The 20,838-nt window shown below is 39.3% G+C and overlaps 1 protein-coding gene across 3 annotated transcripts in view; it reads left to right on the forward strand.

Moving 5' to 3' along the window:
* Window positions 1–20,838, forward strand: part of LOC122650286 (endoribonuclease Dicer homolog 4-like) — a 46,864-nt gene that overhangs the window by 17,939 nt on the left and 8,087 nt on the right. For 2 of the 3 annotated variants that reach the window (XM_043843661.1, XM_043843663.1), the window contains exons 9-19: window positions 1,795–1,933; window positions 2,390–2,486; window positions 3,545–3,737; window positions 11,210–11,370; window positions 11,463–11,669; window positions 11,784–12,070; window positions 12,158–12,432; window positions 12,514–12,938; window positions 13,626–13,726; window positions 13,831–14,036; window positions 14,142–14,351. In XM_043843661.1, coding sequence (XP_043699596.1) covers window positions 1,795–1,933; window positions 2,390–2,486; window positions 3,545–3,737; window positions 11,210–11,370; window positions 11,463–11,669; window positions 11,784–12,070; window positions 12,158–12,432; window positions 12,514–12,938; window positions 13,626–13,726; window positions 13,831–14,036; window positions 14,142–14,351 — 2,301 coding nt within the window. The remainder of the gene's footprint in view (window positions 1–1,794; window positions 1,934–2,389; window positions 2,487–3,544; window positions 3,738–11,209; window positions 11,371–11,462; window positions 11,670–11,783; window positions 12,071–12,157; window positions 12,433–12,513; window positions 12,939–13,625; window positions 13,727–13,830; window positions 14,037–14,141; window positions 14,352–20,838) is intronic. The other variant, XM_043843662.1, reaches the window with a different exon arrangement.

The following is a 20,838-nucleotide window of genomic DNA, read 5'->3' on the forward strand; positions in this document are numbered from 1 at the left end:
TCCTGGTATTCATTCCCCCATGTTGCTGTTGGTATACAGAAGACATATCAACTATCTAATTCTTCACGTCTTTTTGAGATCTGTTGGACTAATTTATGCTTGCTGTTCTTTTATTGTGGTTTGTACATGATTATTTTGAGAGTGGATATTCCATAAATTTTTCTTAGTTTGGTCATACAATACACCAACCTTGAGTGCTCTACAAAAATCATGTTTTAATTGTCGTGTGAATGGAAATGCTTAGTTTCATTACCACATCATCATAAGTAGTGCTCTGAATCCAGATGATGCTTGCCTTTGAAATGTAACAGTTTTTGGTGTTACACCCTTTATTGGTATTAATTGTTAAAGCTGGGTGGGAATTTTGATGGAAAATCAGTTGTCAATAAACTGGGGAATGAAGTACCTATGATACTATGTTCAAGCATGGTGGAGGCTTATACCTTTTCATCCTCTTAGTGGAGAAGAATGAAGTGCTTATAGAAGCATGTTCATGTATTAGGTGTTAATGATTCTGAATTGATTATTGGTAATTGGCATCTGTTCATTGGATCTGATCATCTGATCCTAGAGTTGTTTCTCCACTTGATTTTTGTGTTTGGACTAAACACTGCGTGCTTGCAGTTTTTCTATGTTTTCAACAACAACATAGCATTATCCCAACTAAATGGGGTCGGCTACATGGATCCTTGCTCTCCAATTGGCTCTATTCGAAGTCATCGAAGATACGACACCTAAGCTATCCATGGCTTTCCTTACCACTTCACTTAGAGTTACTTTAGGCCTGCCCCTGGCTCTTTTAGATCCTTCAATCAGTTTTTCTATGTTTACCTTGACTGGAAATCTATTCTCAGAATTCATTAAGGTGGATTAAAATGCTCTCATGGGGAAAAGTTGATGCAGTTCACATCTTAATTTCCCAAAGTTCATCAATAAACTTCTTCATTTAATAAAGGTTCCAGTGGGAAGCTTCGACTATGTGGTGAAGATTACTTCCAATTGATACAGTTTTTGTCTTGCTTCAGGATAGGATTTGAATCTTGATGTTACTCAAGTCCTGGCTATATTGGCTTGGAGTCTAGGTTGCCTATAATCCTGAGTCACCATTATGGGTGGGGGGTTGGGGGGGGGGGAACAAACTAGTTAGTCTTTTCTGGTGTTATATGGGTGACGGCACAAAGGCTTTCCCCTTGGTGGTGAAGGTGTCTTCTGTCATGGCCATGTTTTGTTGCACAACTGTAAGTCTATAACACTGCGGGTAAGTGCATGGTAACACATCCTTAGGTCTCAGAAGGCATTACTGATAGTATTGAGGAGTGTGAAGCGTGATTCCTGTGGTAAAGTTCAATGGTTTTCTGGTAATATTCCAATATGACTTTTCAGATGGGTTAATGTTTACTTTAGGGCCTAGTGCCAAAGTATAATGTTTTTCTGTAAATAGGCAGAGGTTAATTTCTACCATTGTGTTCCAAGCTGTGGATATACATCATTATATGCTCCAGCTTAAGAGGGGGTTACTTAAGGGCAATATTGTCTTATATGTTTTATTGGTATAGTTGTCAAAGTTTTGTTGATTTGATTGTGGATAATCTCACCTAGTGATTTGTACATTATCTTTGGCTGAATGCTTTTCCTGCATATTTTATGCTGTTATACTAATACTTCTTGTCTTGTTGATAGAACAGTTCATTTATAGTTGTTTGCATATACTTATGCATTTTTTTTGTGTATGTATGTGTGTAATCCCTTTTGTCCTATTCTGTTGCTTATTACATGTTTATATTTGTTGGAAAGGCCATTCGAATCTTCTTAGATGGTGATGATTCTGAGAGAAATGAATTGATGGGAACAGAAGCTGGTTCTAGTGAGAACTCCTTGGCAGATCATTATTTAACTATTGCTGCCTCAGTCTTGGACTCTGATTTAATGAAGGGTATGCTTTTGTACTATAAGGTTCCATTTGAAACATCTATAACCCCTGCCCCCTGCAAATTATTTTTTGTGTTCATTTAGTGCTAAAAGGTTTCTCTAAATTCAATCTGAGTGTAACTATTAATTTCAATTTTGGCCTGATAAATCAGCATAAATGTTAGTATTTCCATTTCAGCCTTCATTAACATTAAAGTTTAGGACCATAGTTTTTAAGAACCAAGCAAACCGGCTAGTCAAATTTGGTTGACCGTTGCAGTGACTGGCCACCATCCTGGTTATTCCCCTTGTATGAAAATTGAAAAGTTGGCCAGTTGAACCTAGACAGGTAGTGGACGACTTCTGCTTCAATTTTTATTCCTGTTTTAATACCTACATTTATACCGCAGTCTGTATGCAAGTTAAATAGCACTTCATTTTTCCACTAACTAAGTGAATACTGTTTTGGATGATTCTCTAGGTGGAACTGGAACTGATTTATCTACCCTGGAGGCTTTAAAGGAACCATTCTTGTCTAAAAAGCTACTGACTCTTATTGAAATTTTATCCACTTTTAGGTTAGTGTTTGCTATTTACACCTTGAGATACATGTTGTGTAGTGTTGAGTTAATAATACATGTTGGTGAATCTGATACTTTTTAATTTTTTTTTTAATATATGACTCTGATACTGTGTGAGAAAATGTAAATGCATTATTTCTGCCTGATATTTATGTTTTTTTTTTAACAGGGTTCATGTACTCTTTTAGTGCATATTAATGATTAACACCACTGGGCTTGTAGACTATTTTTCATGTGGTCCTTAGCTTAGATTTCAAATATCCATTGACATTTCCATTTTATGAGTTCTTCTTTGCTTAGAAACAGACCATGGAGTGAATTGGAGCCAATGTGTCTGAGATGGTATGACTCCAGAATGTGTCTATCATGGGAGTTCTAGATAATGTGCAAATCACTCGGTGAAAAAACTATTGGGAGAAAAGAGGGGGGGGGGGGGAGTTGGATATGAAGTTTTGAGGGTATGATCCGTCCATAATAATTTAGAAGAGCTTTACTCTCATTTATGTTTCTTTTATAATTTTTTGAATTCTTTCTTTGGGTTAAAGGAAACGGGAAGTCATTGGTGAAACCATGTTGTATTTATTGTGAAGGGTGTTGAAGGCGTGGGAGATTCATTCTGAAACATTTGTAATTTTTGTACAGAATACTTTTTTTGAACCGATTTATTTTAGGGGAACAATGGAATGAGGGTAATAAGGTAAATTATAATTGTTACATAAAAATGCCTCCTACTCATTGCAGAGTAAATAGCTCCATGATGAAATTTTTTTCTCAAACATGCATTTGCATATTAGAAAAAAATACACCCATATATTTTGGATGCCATTTCAAGAATATTTTTCTCCTCTAGTTCTTGCATAATTGAGTATTGAATTTGCTGAGTTTGTTCACAAATGTTATATATTGGCAATTTATTTTTTCCCTTCCCATTATGCCAGAACTCTCTTGGTAATGCTCATTTCTCCATACAATTGTGGCAGAATTGGTTGACATTTTCTGTCTTCTATTTTTTTGGCATAAATTTGTTGTAATTTTTTTTTTCAACCTTTTTCCAGGTTACAGCCCAATATGAAATGCATAGTGTTTGTGAATAGGATTATTGTTGCAAGGTCCTTGTCCTGCATACTCAAGAAGTTAAAGTGCTTAGAAATTTGGAAGTGTGATTTCCTGGTAGGGTGCCATTCTGGACTCAAGAAGATGTCTCGGAAAATCATGAATTCCATTGTTGAGAAGTTCCGCTCCGGAGAGGTACAGTTCCACTGTTTCATTTAGTGTTTCTTTTCTCCCAATACTACACTACTACACTATGTTACAAGGACATTTATAGGATTGCTAGTGTGAAGCATGGCATCAAGCTCTCTACTATTACTATTTGTAATGGTTTGTACGAAAAACAGCAGTCCCTCTTTGGTGGCAATCTTGGAATGTAAATTTCATTTGTAACTAGGACCTTAAAATATTTTTGTAAATCATGTTAGATATCCTTACCTTTCCCTCCCACCCAATTGGCTACAATTTTTGTTTTAATCTGTTGACAATTTTCTTAAAAGCAGAAGGGAAAAAAAAAATACAAAGTAAAGTAGGGAGAAGAGAATGTAATTTCAATGATGGTTCAACCCAACTCAAACATAAACCAGCCTATATGATCAAATAAGGGTTGGAAAACATTTACTATTTATCTGCTTAATTTCTTGTAAGATGAGCTCTATTAAACTTGGGCATAAAATTGAGAAATGTTAGCAATTTAGAAATCTCCAGCTTCATCATATTTTTTGTAAATGATAACAGTGTATCCAAATGGTTAAGATAAGGCTGTTATGTTGATGATGGTGATTAGCATAGTTGTCAAGGTGCCGCCTAGGGGTCCAGGCAGATTATTTGGGGCCTAGGCGGTTGTCGCTTTAGTGGTATCGAACACCTTGGCCCTTATTTATGCCAAATATCATTTAAGTAAACCCAACAGCTTCGACAAACATAGCTCCTAAAAGAGAAATCCTTCTGCTTAGTGCATCAAAAACTTGGATTATTTTGTTTCCCGGACTTGTGCCTAAGTCAGGCCTTGACCCAACAATCTCGATGTTGTCTTCGTCTAAGCATTCATCAAGCCCCCGATCGTACTTACTCAACAGCTTTCCAATCTAGCTTCATTTACTTAAGATATTATTCATAAATAAGCAAATACGCCGTATTTGAATCCAATAAAATAGTTCAAAAATCAAATTCCAAAAGGATAAAAAGTCAGCCCCCCAGTTCAAGAACAAAAACCGGATTTTCAGCGCTTTTTGGTGAAATTTTCAACTTTCTAATGCTGGGGTTTTTCTCAAATAAAAAAATTCCATAGATCTTAATATGGTAAAACATTGTTAATAACCAAAAGAGCGGTAAAATATTCCTTAGTTTTGATATCTAAAACAATATTTTCATTCAGAGCAATTTTGACAACATTCGTGCACACCAAATAAGGTTTGACCAGAACATATCTCCTTCAAAATAATTTAGATTTAAGCAATCTTGGATTTGTTGGAAAGCTGGTTTTGTGCTCTACTTAATACAAAAAAGTCTCCATGTAAAAATAAAATCTTTTGACTAGTCAAATTTCGTAGAGACCATAAACATTTCTCTAAATCGAGAGCAGTTTAATAACTTATAGATAAGATCATATTTTCTAAGAATAGTATTGTTGAGATAAGGCTACGTTACCCACTAGGGGTAACCTAGTCCTAGTTGGCTTTCCTTTCTTATTTTAGTTTGATTAGTTTTAATTGTTTTTTCCCTGTTTTTCTCCCCTATACGATTCCTGTTTGGGATTCCTAGTTATAGTGGGAATTCCTAGTAGGAATAGGATTGGGGGGGGGGGATTCCTATCTTTGCTGTAATTTGTTTTTATTATAAATAAGAGGCTGGGATGATCGATCAGATCATCTAAGCATTAATTCCAAGGCTGTTTACATGGTATCAGAGCCTAATCTGATCTAGGAACAGCTACTCTCGATTTCTGGTTCTCTCCTCTTATTTCTCAGTTTTTTCTTTTTTTCTTCCTCTCCACCACTCTCGGCCTCTTTCTCTCCATCAGGGCAGCAACTATGAGGTGATAGAATGCAAACTTAGTTGCTGCCCTCAATGTCACCTCATTGAAGATCAAAGAACAGAGGTGTGACCTATTTCTGCCGGCAGGTTTTTTCCATCCTTTGAGATCAAACTATTTTTCAACTGGAGTTTGATTTCTGCACTTATGGAGTTTGGTTCCTGCTATTATTGGTCTGCACCAGTCCTTGTTTGAAGACTGCAGCATTGGTTTAGATCCAATTCTGCATTTTTTTCTGCATCTTTTTCCTGCAATCAGGGTTTCTGCAATCAGATTTTATTCCTAAATTTGGCAAAAATTTAGGGCTTTTTATTGGCTTATTCGAAAGAGCTAATTTTTGGCAGATATCTTCCCTGCTATTAGAGGGAAACTCGACATCAGTTTCAGCCCATTCTGCAGGCTGAAAATTCTGCAATTTCAAAACCCATTAATCACACTCGAATCAGGTTTTTTGAAGATCTGATTTTTACTACTGCTTGGCTGAATCATGGGTGACTCAGAGATGACTACTGCTACTTCTGGAGGAGATCAAACAAGGTTTGATTTTCTCCCTTATGCTGATGCCATCAAACTTGATGGTACAAACTACTTAATTTGGGCCAAATCATTATCCCTAACAGTGGCTGGAAGGGGACTCATTGGCCATCTTACTGGCACCACCAAACAACCTACTGAAGAAGGGGCTGCTCGTACTAAATGGGCTGCCAATGATGCAATGGTAATGTCCTTTATTCTAAACTCTATGACCACTGACCTCTCTAGTCAGTATCTTCTCCTTGACACTGCTACACAAATATGGATAGCTGTCAAGGGCACTTATGGTCGTTCAGGTAGTGGTGCTCAGGTTCATGAAATTAGGAAGACACTCCAAAACACTACTCAGAAGGAGATGTCTGTCACCAAATACTATACTACCCTCAAGTGTTTATGGCAACAATTGGATCACTATGCTCGGTTTCAGCCTACTCGCACGATATTCCGCTACCACACCTATGTAGACCAATTCCGTGTCTATGATTTCTGGCTGGCCTCAATGATGACTATGACCCTATTCGGGTGCAAGTCCTTGGACAGGTTCCTTCCCCTACTCTAGAGGAGACCTTTTCTTATGTTCACAGTGAAGAGACACGCAGGGCTGCCATGATGATTACTCCCAAAGTTGAGAGATCAGCCTTCCAGACTGCTGGTTCCACTCCTGTTGCTTCTGCTGACAGTGTTGCTACTTCTACTACTACTACCAAAGAGCCTGTTAAGTGTGAGCATTGTCACAAACCATATCACACTAAGGCTCAGTGTTGGAAATTACATGGGAAGCCAGCTGATTTTGAGGCTAAATGTGGTTGTGCTAAGTCTAAAAACAAAGCCAATTACATTGAAAGTGTAGCTCCAACTCCCACTGCTGACATCGGGTTCTCCCAGGAAGAACTCCAGGCTCTACGTCGTATGCTGAACACATCTGCTGCCTCTACTACGTCTGCTGCCAATTCAGGTTCCTTCTTTGCCCGTACAGGTATTTCCTTTGCTGGTCATGGTGCATTAGTAGCATCCACTCCATGGATCATAGACTCTGGTGCTACTGATCACATGACAGGTTCTTCCAGTCTTTTTAATACATATTCTCCTGCTTCTGGTAAGGATAAAGTTAAAATTGCTGATGGGTCCCTCTCCTCCGTCTCAGGGAAAAGATCCATCGGTTGTTCTCCTTCTCTTACACTGTCATCTGTGTTGCATATTCCCAAATTTACAACTAACCTTCTTTCCATTAGCAGTATCACTAAATCCCTGAATTGTAAAGTGACTTTTTTTCCCACTCACTGTGTCTTTCAGGAACTAGACTCGGGGAAGACGATTGGATCGGGTAAAGTGCATGGTGGATTGTACCTACTTGATGGCAATCCTAAACATACTCAGACTTTACCTTCGGCATCTTTCTCCTCTGACTTACATAAATGGCACTCTAGACTAGGCCATCCCCCCTTAGGTACTTTATCCAATATATTTCCTGTATTAGTTAAAGACTGTAATAAGGAAGACTTTTTTTGTGAGCCTTGTGTCTTGGCTAAACAGACACGTTCAACTTACCCTATTTCTAATAAAAGATCCTCTTCCTTATTCCATATTGTTCATACTGATGTGTGGGGGCCTAGTAGGAAAGCTTCCCTGACTGGCCATCGGTGGTATGTCACTTTTATTGACTGCTATTCTAGGTTCACTTGGGTATACCTTATGCACACAAAAAGTGAAGTTTTTTTATGTTTTCAGCACTTTCATCAAATGATTAAGACCCAATTTAATGCCACTCTTCAAATTTTAAGGAGTGATAATGGGAAAGAGTATATGGAAGGTCAATTCCAAAAATACCTTGCTGCACATGGAATCCTCCATCAGACCAGCTGTGTCGATACTCCAACCCAAAATGGTGTGGTTGAGAGAAAAAACCGCCACCTCTTGGAGGTGGCTAGGGCTCTTATGTTTGCTCGCAATGTCCCTTCCCTTTATTGGGGGGATGCTATCCTTACTGCAGCCTATTTAATTAATAGGTTGCCAAGTCGGGTTCTTCTTTCGCAAGCCCCTATTGAGCTATTACTTGGCTCTTTTTCCTTTATAGTCTCACCTAAAGTTATTGGCTGCGTTTGTTATGCCAGGGATACAAGGTCCCCTGGTAAACTTGACCCACGTAGCCTCCGCTGCATTTTCTTGGGATACTCTGCTACCCAAAAAGGGTACAAATGTTACTACCCTCCATCCCGCAGGACTTTTGTCAGCATGGATGTTGTCTTTCATGAAAATGTTCTATATTATGTGTCCCCACCTCTTCAAGGGGAGAGTGTTAGTGAAGATGTGCTGACTATTGACTCTCCACCTCCACTTCAGTCTGTTTACCATGAGTCTGAACCAGTTCGGCCTGCCCCTGGTACTCCCCTTGAGTCAGGGGGAGAGGTTCCTATACAGGGGGAGACCATTTCTATTCAGGGGGAGTAAGCTACCCCGGTCCAAACTCCTGTCCAGAGGACTATTAGTGAATTTCAGAGGAGGATTGATGCCAGTAATATGAAGACCTATGCAAGGAAACATAAGCAGGTCCAATCAACTGTTGCTCCAGTACCCATCCAATTGCCGAACCCAAATCCAGAACCTGCCTCTCCACCTGGTAATGTTCCTGATTTACCTATTGCTCTTCGCAAAGGTGTTAGATCTTGCACTCAGCATCCGATATCTCATGTTGTTTCTTATGATTCCCTTTCCCCATCCTTTCGTGCCTTTATTTCCTCTCTTTCTTCTATTCGTATTCCTAACAATTGGCAAGAAGCTTTATCAGACGAAAAATGGAAGGCAACTATGATGGAAGAAATGGAAGCCCTGAAAAAAAATAACACATGGGAGCTTGTGGTTCTTCCACCTGGGAAGAAAACCGTTGGATGCAAATGGGTATTTGTGGTGAAACAGAAGGTGGATGGCATTGTGGATAGGTATAAGGCACGACTCGTGGCCAAAGGGTTCACTCAGACATACGGCATTGATTACCAGGAAACTTTTGCACCTGTTGCCAACTTAAATATTGTTCGTGTGTTATTATCTTGTGCAGTCAACCTTGGATGGGATTTGCAGCAGCTAGATGTAAAAAATGCCTTCCTAAATGGAACACTGGATGAGGAGGTGTATATGGACATTCCACCAGGATTCTCTTGTGACAGAAACCAAGGAAAAGTATGTAAATTGAAGCGTGCACTTTATGGGCTGAAGCAGTCACCTCGAACATGGTTTGGGCGGTTCCACAAGGCCATGATTTCTGTGGGCTATAAGCAGAGTAATGCTGATCACACACTCTTTATAAAGAGGGTTGGTGAAAAATTCACTGTTCTTATAATCTACGTTGATGATATAGTGGTTACTGGCAATGATGGTGATGAAATCAGACGGTTGAAGACCTTCCTTGGACAAGAATTTGAGATTAAGGATCTACGAAAACTACGATACTTTCTTGGGATTGAAGTAACCAGATCTTCTAAAGGCATTTTTCTCTCCCAGAGGAAGTATTTCCTAGATTTATTGGTTGAGACCGGGTTACTTGGCTGTCATCCTTCAAATACTCCTATGGACCCTACTGTTCGACTCCAGGAGAAAGAGGGTGAGCCTGTTGATAAAGGCCGGTACCAAAGACTTGTAGGGAAGCTGATTTATCTTTCATACACTCGTCCTGACATTGCTGTCGCCGTGAGTACTGTGAGCCAGTTTATGCATGATCCCTACTCTTCACATATGGAGGTTATTCTTCGTATCTTGCACTATTTGAAGGCAACTCCTGGAAAAGGAATTCTTTTGTCTACGCATGGGCATCTACGGATTGAAGCATACACTGATGCTGATTGGGCTGGTTTTGCAGATCACAAGTCTATTTCTGGGTATTGCTCCTTTGTGGGTGGAAATCTTGTCACGTGGCGTAGTAAGAAGCAAAATGTTGTTGCTCGTTCTAGTGCCGAAGCTGAGTTTCGAGCTATGGCATAGGGGATTTGTGAGTTACTTTGGCTTAAAGGGCTGCTACAAGATCTTGGTGTTCCTATTCATCTTCCTATGATGTTGTACTGTGACAACAAGGTTGCAATCAGCATCGCACACAACCCAGTACAGCATGATCGTACCAAGCATGTTGAGGTGGATAGGCATTTCGTCAAAGAGAAGTTAGAAGAAGGGTTGATTTGCATTCCCTTTGTGACGTCTACTGATCAACTTGCAGATATCTTCACTAAGGGATTGTCTGGGAAGCTGTTTCATCCTAATCTAGTCAAGTTGGGCATGATTGACATCTTTGCTCCAACTTGAGGGGGAGTGTTGAGATAAGGCTACGTTACCCACTAGGGGTAACCTAGTCCTAGTTGGCTTTCCTTTCTTATTTTAGTTTGATTAGTTTTTAATTTTTTTTCCCTGTTTTTCTCCCCTATACGATTCCTGTTTGGGATTCCTAGTTATAGTGGGAATTCCTAGTAGGAATAGGATTGGGGGGGATTCCTATCTTTGCTGTAATTTGTTTTTATTATAAATAAGAGGCTGGGATGATCGATCAGATCATCTAAGCATTAATTCCAAGGCTGTTTACAAGTATAAACCAAACGTGAGACTAGGTATACCATGACAATGACCAATTCCAACAACAGAATAAACCAATTGTATGTTTTGATTGTTTCAAACTTCCAATAGCTTTCTTCTTTAGTTCTGCTGTCTTCTAGTTCTATGACTTGATGTGACATATTGTTGATTTTCGATGACTTGATGTGGCTTAATGTTGATTTTTTGATGACTTGGTGTGGTTTAATGTTGATTTTTGATGACTTGATGTGGCCTAATGTTGATTTTTGATGATATAAGGTGTATATTGTAACATATTAAATAATGTTAGAAAAGCGGGGAAATAAAAAATAACATTTGGGGCGCCTTGGCGACGCAACGCCTAGGCGGGCGCCTTGTTTCCTAGGTGCTTAGGCACCCCTCCACCGCCTTGGGTCGCCTTGCTGCCTTGACAACTATGGTGATTAGAAGACAATGGATCTATTACCTTTGTCATGCATGCTTGGCGATTATGGATTATGTTGGACTTTTCTCTAAACTTCAGCCTGTTTCTTATTGTTCATCTTTGCAGCTGAATTTGTTGATTGCGACTAAAGTGGGTGAAGAAGGACTTGATATTCAGACGTGCTGCCTTGTAATAAGGTTTGATTTACCAGAAACTGTTGCCAGTTTTATACAGTCTAGAGGCCGTGCACGCATGCCACAGTCCGAATATGCGTTTTTGGTTGACAGGTGCTTTTTTTATGCGAAAGCTGTGTCTGGAACAATCTTTGGTTTGTTAACTTTATAAACCAATTCATTTGTTAATCTTCTGGATTATTCAGGGGAAACCAGAAAGAGGTCAACCTGATCAAAAGTTTTCTATTTGAAGAGGATCGTATGAATAAGGAAATTACATGTAGAACATCTAGAGAGACATTTGAAGCAATTGAGGATGCAATCTACAGAGTTGATTTTACTGGTGCCTCAATTAATGCTAACTACAGTGTTTCCTTACTCCACCATTATTGCTCCCAACTCCCTCATGATGAGTATGCCATTGTTCCATTATAACTTTCAATTTGTGCTGGTCAATCTGGTTTATTTAGATTTAGGAATTCATGATCTGTTTTGATATTTTACTGTCATTTTATTCTGTCCGTTAGACATACATTTGTGTTTCTCTGCAGATATTTCAACCCTACGCCGGAATTCTTTTACTTTGATGATGTAGAAGGAATACTATGCCATATAATCCTCCCATCTAATGCTCCCATTCACAAAGTTGTTGGTGTATCCCAGCCTTCAAAAGAATTAGCTAAGAGAAATGCTTGTCTGAGAGCAAGCCAAGAATTGCATAAACTTGGTGCCCTCACAGACTATCTTCTACCAGGCCAAGTTGATGAAATGGAAGGATTAGCATTGCCATTATCCAACTCCGAAAGAAGTGAAGGTGTAATTTTGCACTCTTTGTTATATCTTGTCCTACATGTCCTTTTAATAATGTTATAGGTTGCAATCATTCTATTTCAATTGGCAGATGAGTCTTTGCGAGGAGAACTTCATGAGATGTTAATACCTGCTGCTCTCAAAGTGCCATGGAATAACTCAGAAGATATTATCATTCTTAATCTTTATTTTATAAGTTTTACCCCTATTCCAGAAGATAGACTGTACCAAAGATTTGGTCTTTTTGTAAAAGCACCTCTTCCAAGGGAGGCTGAGAAAATGGAACTTGATCTTCATCTTGATCATGGTAGAATTGTGAGGACAAAGCTTATTCCTTCAAGGTTGATTAAATTTAATAAGGATGAGGTAAGCAAATTTCTTATGAATGTGTCGCTGCTTGCCTTATTTCCCATCAGTAATTTTATGATGAAGTTAATTTCTGGACAGATTCTGCTGGCAGAGAATTTTCAAGAAATGCTTCTCAAGATCATACTTGACCGCACTGACTTCTCTGCTGATTTTGTCCCCTTGGGGAAGAATGCTTTATCTCGATCATCAACCTTTTACCTATTGCTTCCTGTCAAGGAGCATGAACATGAAGACACAATGACTGTTGACTGGAAGATTGTCAAAAGGTGCTTATCTTCACCAGTATTCAAATTTCCCACAGGTGCTGTTGAAAATGGTGTTCTTCCTGTCAACCAGACCTTGAAGCTTGCCAGTGGTCCTGTGAATATAACTGACATCTATAACAGTTTGGTATTCATCCCACACAAGAATTCGTTTTTCTTCATTGATGATATTCTTCATGAAACAAATGGATACAGCCCATTGAAGGGTTATTCAAGCTATGAAGAGTACTTTATGAAGAAGTAAGTAATGACTGCATTCAATTGTTTTACATTATCAGCAATTCTATGTTGTTTTGGTCCTTTTGGATTTATTTTTACGGTACACTTGAAAATCCCAACTTCTGCTATATCATTTGAATTGAGTGAATTAAAATAGCATCCAAATTTCATTTCACTCAACATCCGTGTTGGTCAGTGTTTTTTGACAAGTACAAGTATGATCTCAATCTTTTCAAGAATATACTTGGTTGTTGGTTCTAAGTAATAACTATTTTTTTATTTATTCATTAGCATGTTTATTGAAATGTTTGACTTCCATGAAAATTAATTGATTCCATTTTTCTCAGCTAATACACATGCATATGTACGTACTTGGTACATACAAAGAATCATATATAGATTTATGCATGTAAAAATTATATCATCTTGTCTTAGCCATGTGTCAAATTTCATGGTGCATCTCAAATGATGGCCATCATGGATAATGTATTTGACTTTGCCCCTTGAGTTTTTATCCATCAAACTGTTTTTCAAGTCATTGAATTTTCAACTGTTTCAAAGCCTTATTCTTGTGAAATGTAAGACTCTGTTTATGTATGTCTAAGTTGTGGTCACCTGTAACGTATAAAATAACTTTGTTTCATTCCATTCATTTGTTTAACCATTTCCTTATTAATGTTCTTGTTTTTATATTTTTCATTGATTCAGGCTTGAGATTCGCCTTTTATACCCTGAACAGCCTCTTTTGAAGGCAAAACAACTCTTCCTTTTACACAATTTGCTTCATAACCGGATGCAAGAGGGTACAGGTATTTTTACATGGCAACTTCAATGTTTTCAGATTAAGATACTTAGGTTTCTTTCCCCTCCAATCAAGTGTCCTATATTCCCGTCTTTTTCCACTATGAAACAGTGGTCCGTAAAAAAGAGGAGCACTTTGTCGAGTTACCTCCAGAGCTGTGTCAATTGAAGATAATTGGTTTTTCCAAAGACATAGGGAGTTCATTGTCCTTATTACCATCAATAATGCATCGTCTAGAAAATCTACTTGTGGCAATTGAGCTTAAGGAAATGTTGTCAGCTTCATTTCCAGAGGGATCTGAAGTTAATTCCTCTCGTGTAAGGCCTTCTCAAATAATGTTTAATTTCTGCTTTGACGGATTTTAAATGAAATTAGTTAGGATGGCAATGTTTAATTCCATGGATGTGGTCTAATTCATTTAGGTCTTAGAAGCTCTCACTACAGAAAAGTGTATGGAACGCTTTTCACTCGAAAGACTCGAAGTACTTGGTGATGCTTTCCTCAAGTATGCAGTTGGAAGGCACCTTTTTCTTTTATATGAAGCTCTTGATGAAGGAGAATTGACCAGGAGACGTTCTAATATTGTAAATAACACTCATCTGTACAAATTAGCAACTAGGCGCAATTTACAGGTAATTTAATTTGGGTATAGTCCATTAATTTGGTTATTCTTCTAGGCTTCTTGTATTTCTCATCTCCTTAATGTGAAATAATTGCCTAGTATGTCTTAATATATTTTCGTCATCTACCTTTTTTCTTTGATAATTTAAGAAATACATTAAGAGGTGGGACATCACCCCAAGAAGAGAAGTTACAACAAAGGAAAGCCACAACAATACAGCAAAGGAATTCCTGTTAGCCCATATTTCCGTCATCGTCATGTCATTGAAAATTTTCAAATCACACCTAAAATTTCATCTTTTTAAATAACTCTGCATCCTCAAATCAAGTTTTTTGTAGGATCATGAGATCTTTTTGAAGTAGTCTGAATCACAAGAAACCAATCCTTTCCAGAAAAAAAAGGGGGGGAAATAAAGAAAAGAAAATAACACCAACAGTAAAATAACACACTCACTATCTGTGAAGATGGATTACATTGAGAACGATGGTTTTGTTGGTTCTAAAGAAGAAAGACTAGAGTGGTTGATACTTGATACTGTTAGAAGAGCCATTGTGGTCTGTGTTGAATTTGAGGGAGTCAGGAAAATGCAATCTGCAGGTTTGTTGCAATGCTGTTTTCTCTTTCTTGTTCTGTGCTTTGTATTTGCAAGATCCATGTGCCATCCTGAGGGATAGGCTTGAAGTATTTGTGCATGAGCATGTGTCATTCATACTAACAAAATTTGGTGTGGATCATGGCCCACAACTCAGCCATATTACAAGGCATTTCTTTCACATATGATTTCTGTCTCTCCCATTAAAGGGGAAATATGATTCGTTTACCCAATCCCATTTAGTTGGGATAGATCTTAGCTGAGTTGAGTTGCTGTATTTTTTCTTCTTCTTCTTCCAACTTCGCTAAACAATTGTTATGAGCTTAAAATGTCTAGCTTATTTACTGAGCATTCCTTTGTTTACAGGACTTAGCTTAAAAGTACTGTTTAGTTTGTTTTTAATTAGTTTTAGCTTGTGAATCCATGCATAAGCTGACATTCCCTAAGCTTACCATGCCAAGCTGACTCATGCCTAAGCTGACCTTTCCTGGCAGCTTACCAATGCCAACCCAAGTCAACCTAAGCCTGGAGGCCCTGGGCTCAGATCAGGTTGACCTTCACCCTTCCCCTCCCCCCATGACAGATGGGTTGACCCTTCATTTAGCTTGGGATATATGGAAATGTTTTCAGAGACTGTTGGACTGGGCAGGCGGACTGTTTCTACAACTGACTGCCAAGTTTGAATGGTCCATATCACCCACTGACTGAAGTCTGCTGAAAACCATTTATGGTTAATGGGCCACTCTGAATGATTGGACTGTTCACATTGTTTCAATCGGGCAGTTAGACCAACTGGCCATGCGATGGTTAATTATGTCTGTACTTAAAAATTAGAGCAAGGGCATGTGGCAAAGGGGGATTGGGAGAAAGGAGCCAAATGACCTTTCACACTCTCTAATCTCTTTTTCTCTTTCTCTCTTGGTTTTCTATTCTTCTAGTTTTTATTGTTGGTTGTTCTAGGTCTGAGATTATCACCAGTGCTATTCTTGTGGTTTATTGGAATTTGCTTATCCTGTAATATCATGTGCTATGTTTAAGCGATCATGTCACTCACCAGGTGGCTATTCATACGTGGTTATTATAGTTGAGCATTATGTATGATCTGCAGATGGCTGTTCATAAATGGTTATTGGTTAAGTTATTGAATGCTTGATGATCTGTACAAAAAATTATCCTGTTCCCAGTTTAAGTAGGCTAGGATTTTCAGATCACTACATAAAAAATGCAAATATCACAACAGCAAGGCATAAGGGCTTGTAGTGGATCTCATATGATAATATAACAAAAGCAGAATTATAGATGCATAAAACAAATGGGAAATCTGGTTGGAACAGATGTTGGTTACAATTAAGGCTGTATCCGCTCATTTCCTCCCTTCATAGTGTGCTTCAAGTTTTCCAAAGTGAAGGGTAAAATCAGAATTCTCCCCCCCCCTTTCTCTCTCTCTCTGCAACAACTAGGTTTCAGGTCTCGGGCCAAAATTCAATCTTTGATAAGGTCGTACCCAGTGCACAAGGCTCCCGTGTTTAGCAGGGTCTGGGGAGGGTCAAATGTACGCAGCCTTACCCCTGTTTCAATCTTTGATGATTCAATGAAATCCAAACCTTTGACAGATTAGTTGATTATATTTCCCCAAGCACTCATTGAATTGTCATATACATCAAAAACAATTTAATTCATTGAAACCACCCTATGAAACAGTCCCAAACTGTTTTCATAGAATTAAACTTCTTTTTCACACCCTTAGGTTTTATTTTTAATTTTGTACTCCAATCAAGTATTTATATTTGTTAAGGATGTCGATTAGAATTAGTAGTTTGGGGGTGTTTGGTGTGATTTCTATCTTATTTATATTCCTAGTTTATTTTCTGTACTAAGGGTGTTTTGGGGATTTACTCTTGTTAAGTGATTTAAGTCAAAATAAGTGATATGTCTCTCCTCACGATTCAATTATTTAGAATCGTGAGGGAGTTTTCCTGCTCTCTCTATCGATCTCTCTTCTCCATCTTTCTCTTCTGTTCTCTTCTCCTTCTCCATCTTCTCCCCTCTTCTTCTCTACTGGTCATGATTGCAGGTCTGCACTGTTACATGGTATCAGAGCAGCAATTCTGATCCACGATCTGCTCCCCTCCTGCAGTTTTGAAGACTTTTCTATGCTCTCTCTTATCGTGGTCCACAGCAACCATATGCTGCCTTCTATTGCCTGAACCCTAGTCATATTATAATGAAGGACTAGGGTTCCCTGCTGTGCTACTGTTTGGCTGTCTGCAAGGTGGATGATTGAAGTGTTTTCTGCCCCAACCTGAAATATATTTTCCCAAAAAAAAAAAACCCTGTGGAAATCGATTTTGCTTCTCCTGGATTTTTTTTTCTTTTCTCTACATTGGCTGCTGGTTTGGGGTTTTATTCTCTGCTGTTGGTGATTATTTGGCCATAAATGGTCTCCTTTTTTTGGCTGCTGTTCTCAAGATTATTGGGTCCTCTGTTTTTTCTGCCCTATTTTGGGTTTTTTTGGCTGAAATCGATTTGTTTTGGCCTGCCCTATTTGTTGGCTGCATCTGTCCAAGCTTTGAGATATCATCTACTTGGTTTTCATGGCTGATTCTAAGCCTCCTACAAATCACTTTAATGTTCAGATTACTACCATCAAGTTGAATGGTGCTTCGAACTATCTTCTTTGGTCTCAAGCCTTTGAGGTATATGTTACTGCTCGCCGGAAGATGTCTTACCTTACAATGACTCCTCCAGCCTCTACTGATGATAAATATGAAGATTGGAAGGCTGAGAATGCAACCCTCCTCTGCTGGCTTTGGAATAGCATGGAGCCCTCCATAGCCTCAAACGTGATGTTTCATAAAACTGCCAAGGGTGATTGGGAAGAACTCAAGGAGAGCTACTCTCAAGACACTAATCTTTCACGGATTTATGATTTGTATGAAAAGTTTTTCTCCTTCAAGCAAGAGGGAAAATCTCTTGGCGAATACTACAGCTCTTTGAAGGGCATGTGGGAGGAAATCAATGTGTACCAGCCTATATCTACTGATGCTGCTGTGATTAAGGTTCAACGTTCTGAATTTCTTGTTGCTAAGTTCCTCTCTGGGTTAGATTCTGATCTTCAGTCAGTCAAAAGCCAATTATTGACTGGTGAGAAGATCCCGTCTATGAATGAAGCTTGCTGTCGCATACAAAGGGTTGTTTCTCCTTCCACGGTCAAATCTGATACAGCTCCTGTCTCTAAGGATAATTCTACCCTTTTTACTTCTACTGGAGGGCGTAGTCGTGGTGGTGGTACCTCTTCTCGAGGTGGTTGTGGGGCTGTTTCTGGTGGTCGAGGGGCTGGATTGAACCCGCTGGTTCCTCTTCTAGTGATGGTGGTTCTCGATGGTGTTCTCATTGTGGTCGTCCTAACCACACTGTTGACAAATGCTGGCTGAAACATGGCAAACCACAATGGGCTCGTGAGCAGTTTGTCAATGCCGCAGTCTCTGATGGAGCGGCTGATTCTGTGCATCCTTCTAACACTAATCATGGGTCTCCTATTGATGGTGGTAGTACTTCTAGTGACCTGGTTTCTCAACTATTACAACGAGTTCAACAACTGGAGGCATCATCATCTTCTACTCCTACAGCTACTCTCGCCCACTCAGGTACTACTGCATGTTTCACCTCTTCATCCTCTCTGTGGGTCATTGACTCCGGTGCTTCTTCTTATATGACTGGTAAGCCTAATTTATTTTCTTCTTTTACTTAGTCTACTACTTCATCTCGGATTTCCATTGCCGATGGATCTTTTATTACTGTTATTGGTCATAGGGATATCCCCTTATCCTCTAATCTTTCCTTGACTAATGTTCTTCATGTACCTAGGCTGCCTCTTAATCTTTTGTCTGTTAGTCAGTTAACTAAATCTTTAAATTGCTCTATAACCTTTCATCCATCTCATTGTGTCTTCCAGGATCTCGCAACGAGGACGACGATTGGTGGCGGGCATGAGAAGGGTGGTCTCTATTATTTTGATTTGGCAACTTCTCCAACAGCGGTTGTTGCTACTTCTTCTGATGTTTCTCCATTACATTGGCACTATCGGCTAGGACATCCTTCCTTATCCAAGCTGCGACATCTGGTTCCTAGCTGCAAATCTGTCTCCCGTATTGAGTGTGAAGCTTGTGAGCTTGGCAAGCATCATCGTACTGTTTTTCCTTTGAGTCCAGAGTCTAGGAGTACTTCTTTATTTCAGTTAGTCCATTCTGATATTTAGGGGCCATGTAGGGTCAAGAGTCGATTGGGTTTTCGTTATTTTGTCAGTTTTATTGATGATCATTCTCGGATGACATGGTTGTACCTCTTGAAGGATAGATCTGAGTTTGTTTCTGTTTTCAAACAATTTTATAATGAAATTCGTATTCAATTTGGTGTTCATTTGAAAATTTTACGAACTGATAATGCTCTGGAATTGGTTCAACATGAGATCTTCTCCTTTTGTTTTGACAATGGCATTCTTCATCAAACTAGTTGCTCTTATACGCCACAACAAAATGGTGTGGCAGAGCGCAAAAACCGCCATTTGTTAGACATTACTAGATCATTAATGTTTCATATGAATGTTCCCAAACTCTATTGGGCTGATGCAGTGTTGACTGCTTGTTTCTTGATTAATCGCATGCCTTCCTCGGTTCTTCATGATAAAATTCCTTTTAATGTTGTTTTTTCGGAGCGGGCTGCTTTCTCTCTTCCTCCTCGTGTTTTTGGTTGCCAATGTTTTGTTCATATTCTTCGTCCTGGCCTTGATAAATTGTCTCCTCGGGCTGTCAAGTGTCTGTTTCTTGTTAATTCTCGTACCCAGAAGGGGTATCAATGTTTTGATCTTGTTTCTCACCAATACTGTCTCCGCTGATGTGACTTTCTTCGAAAATACTCCTTATTTTCCTAGTTCTCCCAGTGATAATGATCTCTCTGTTGATACTGGTGTTGGTCCGGTTGTTCCTACTGTTCCTCCTTTTCTGTTGGTTGCCAATCCTCTGCGGGTCTATCACCGCTGGGCCCAACAGCAGCCACCCCCTGTGCCGCCTCAAAATGTTGTTGCTGCCCCTCTACCGCCACCAGCTTAGTCCTTGCCTGCGGATCCTCCTTTAGATGTTGATGACTGTCCTATTGCTTTGCGCAAAGGTACCCGTACTTGCACTCAAAATAGTTCCCTTTACCCCTTGGCAAATTATGTCTCTGTTGCCCATCTCTCAACTTCTTATCGTGCTTTTGCTACTACATTACACTCTACCTTTGTTCCCACTTCTTATACCCTTGCCTTGTCTCACCCGAGGTGGAAACATGCTATGGATGTGGAGATGGATGCCTTGATCTCTCGTAAGACTTGGTCATTAGTGGATCTACCACTTGGTAAGGATCTTGTTAAGTGTCGTTGGGTGTATACAGTTAAGTACAATCCAAATGGCACTGTCGAACGGCTCAAGGCCCGTTTGGTTGCGAAAGGGTTTACACAAACCTATGGGGTCGACTATTTTGAGACCTTCTCTCCTGTTGCTCATTTGAATTCTGTTCGTATCATACTTTCCTTGGCTGTCAATCTTGATTGGCCTCTATTTCAGATGGATGTGAAGAACGCCTTCTTGTATGGTGATCTCCAGGAGGAGGTATATATGGAGCAACCTCCTGGGTATGTTGCTCAGGGGGAGGATAGTGTCCGAGTTTGTCGCCTTCATAAGGCAATTTATGGACTAAAACAGTCTCCCCGTGTATGGTTTGATAAGTTCAGTAGTGTTGTGGCTGGTTATGGGTTTTCTCAGTGCTATTCTGATCACTCTATTTTTATTAGACGTCAGTGGTCTAACGTGGTCATTCTTGCAGTATATGTCGATGACATCATTGTTACTGGTAATGATGCTTCTGG

Source organism: Telopea speciosissima, chromosome 2, assembly GCF_018873765.1.
Source record: "Telopea speciosissima isolate NSW1024214 ecotype Mountain lineage chromosome 2, Tspe_v1, whole genome shotgun sequence".
Lineage (NCBI taxonomy): Eukaryota > Viridiplantae > Streptophyta > Magnoliopsida > Proteales > Proteaceae > Telopea > Telopea speciosissima.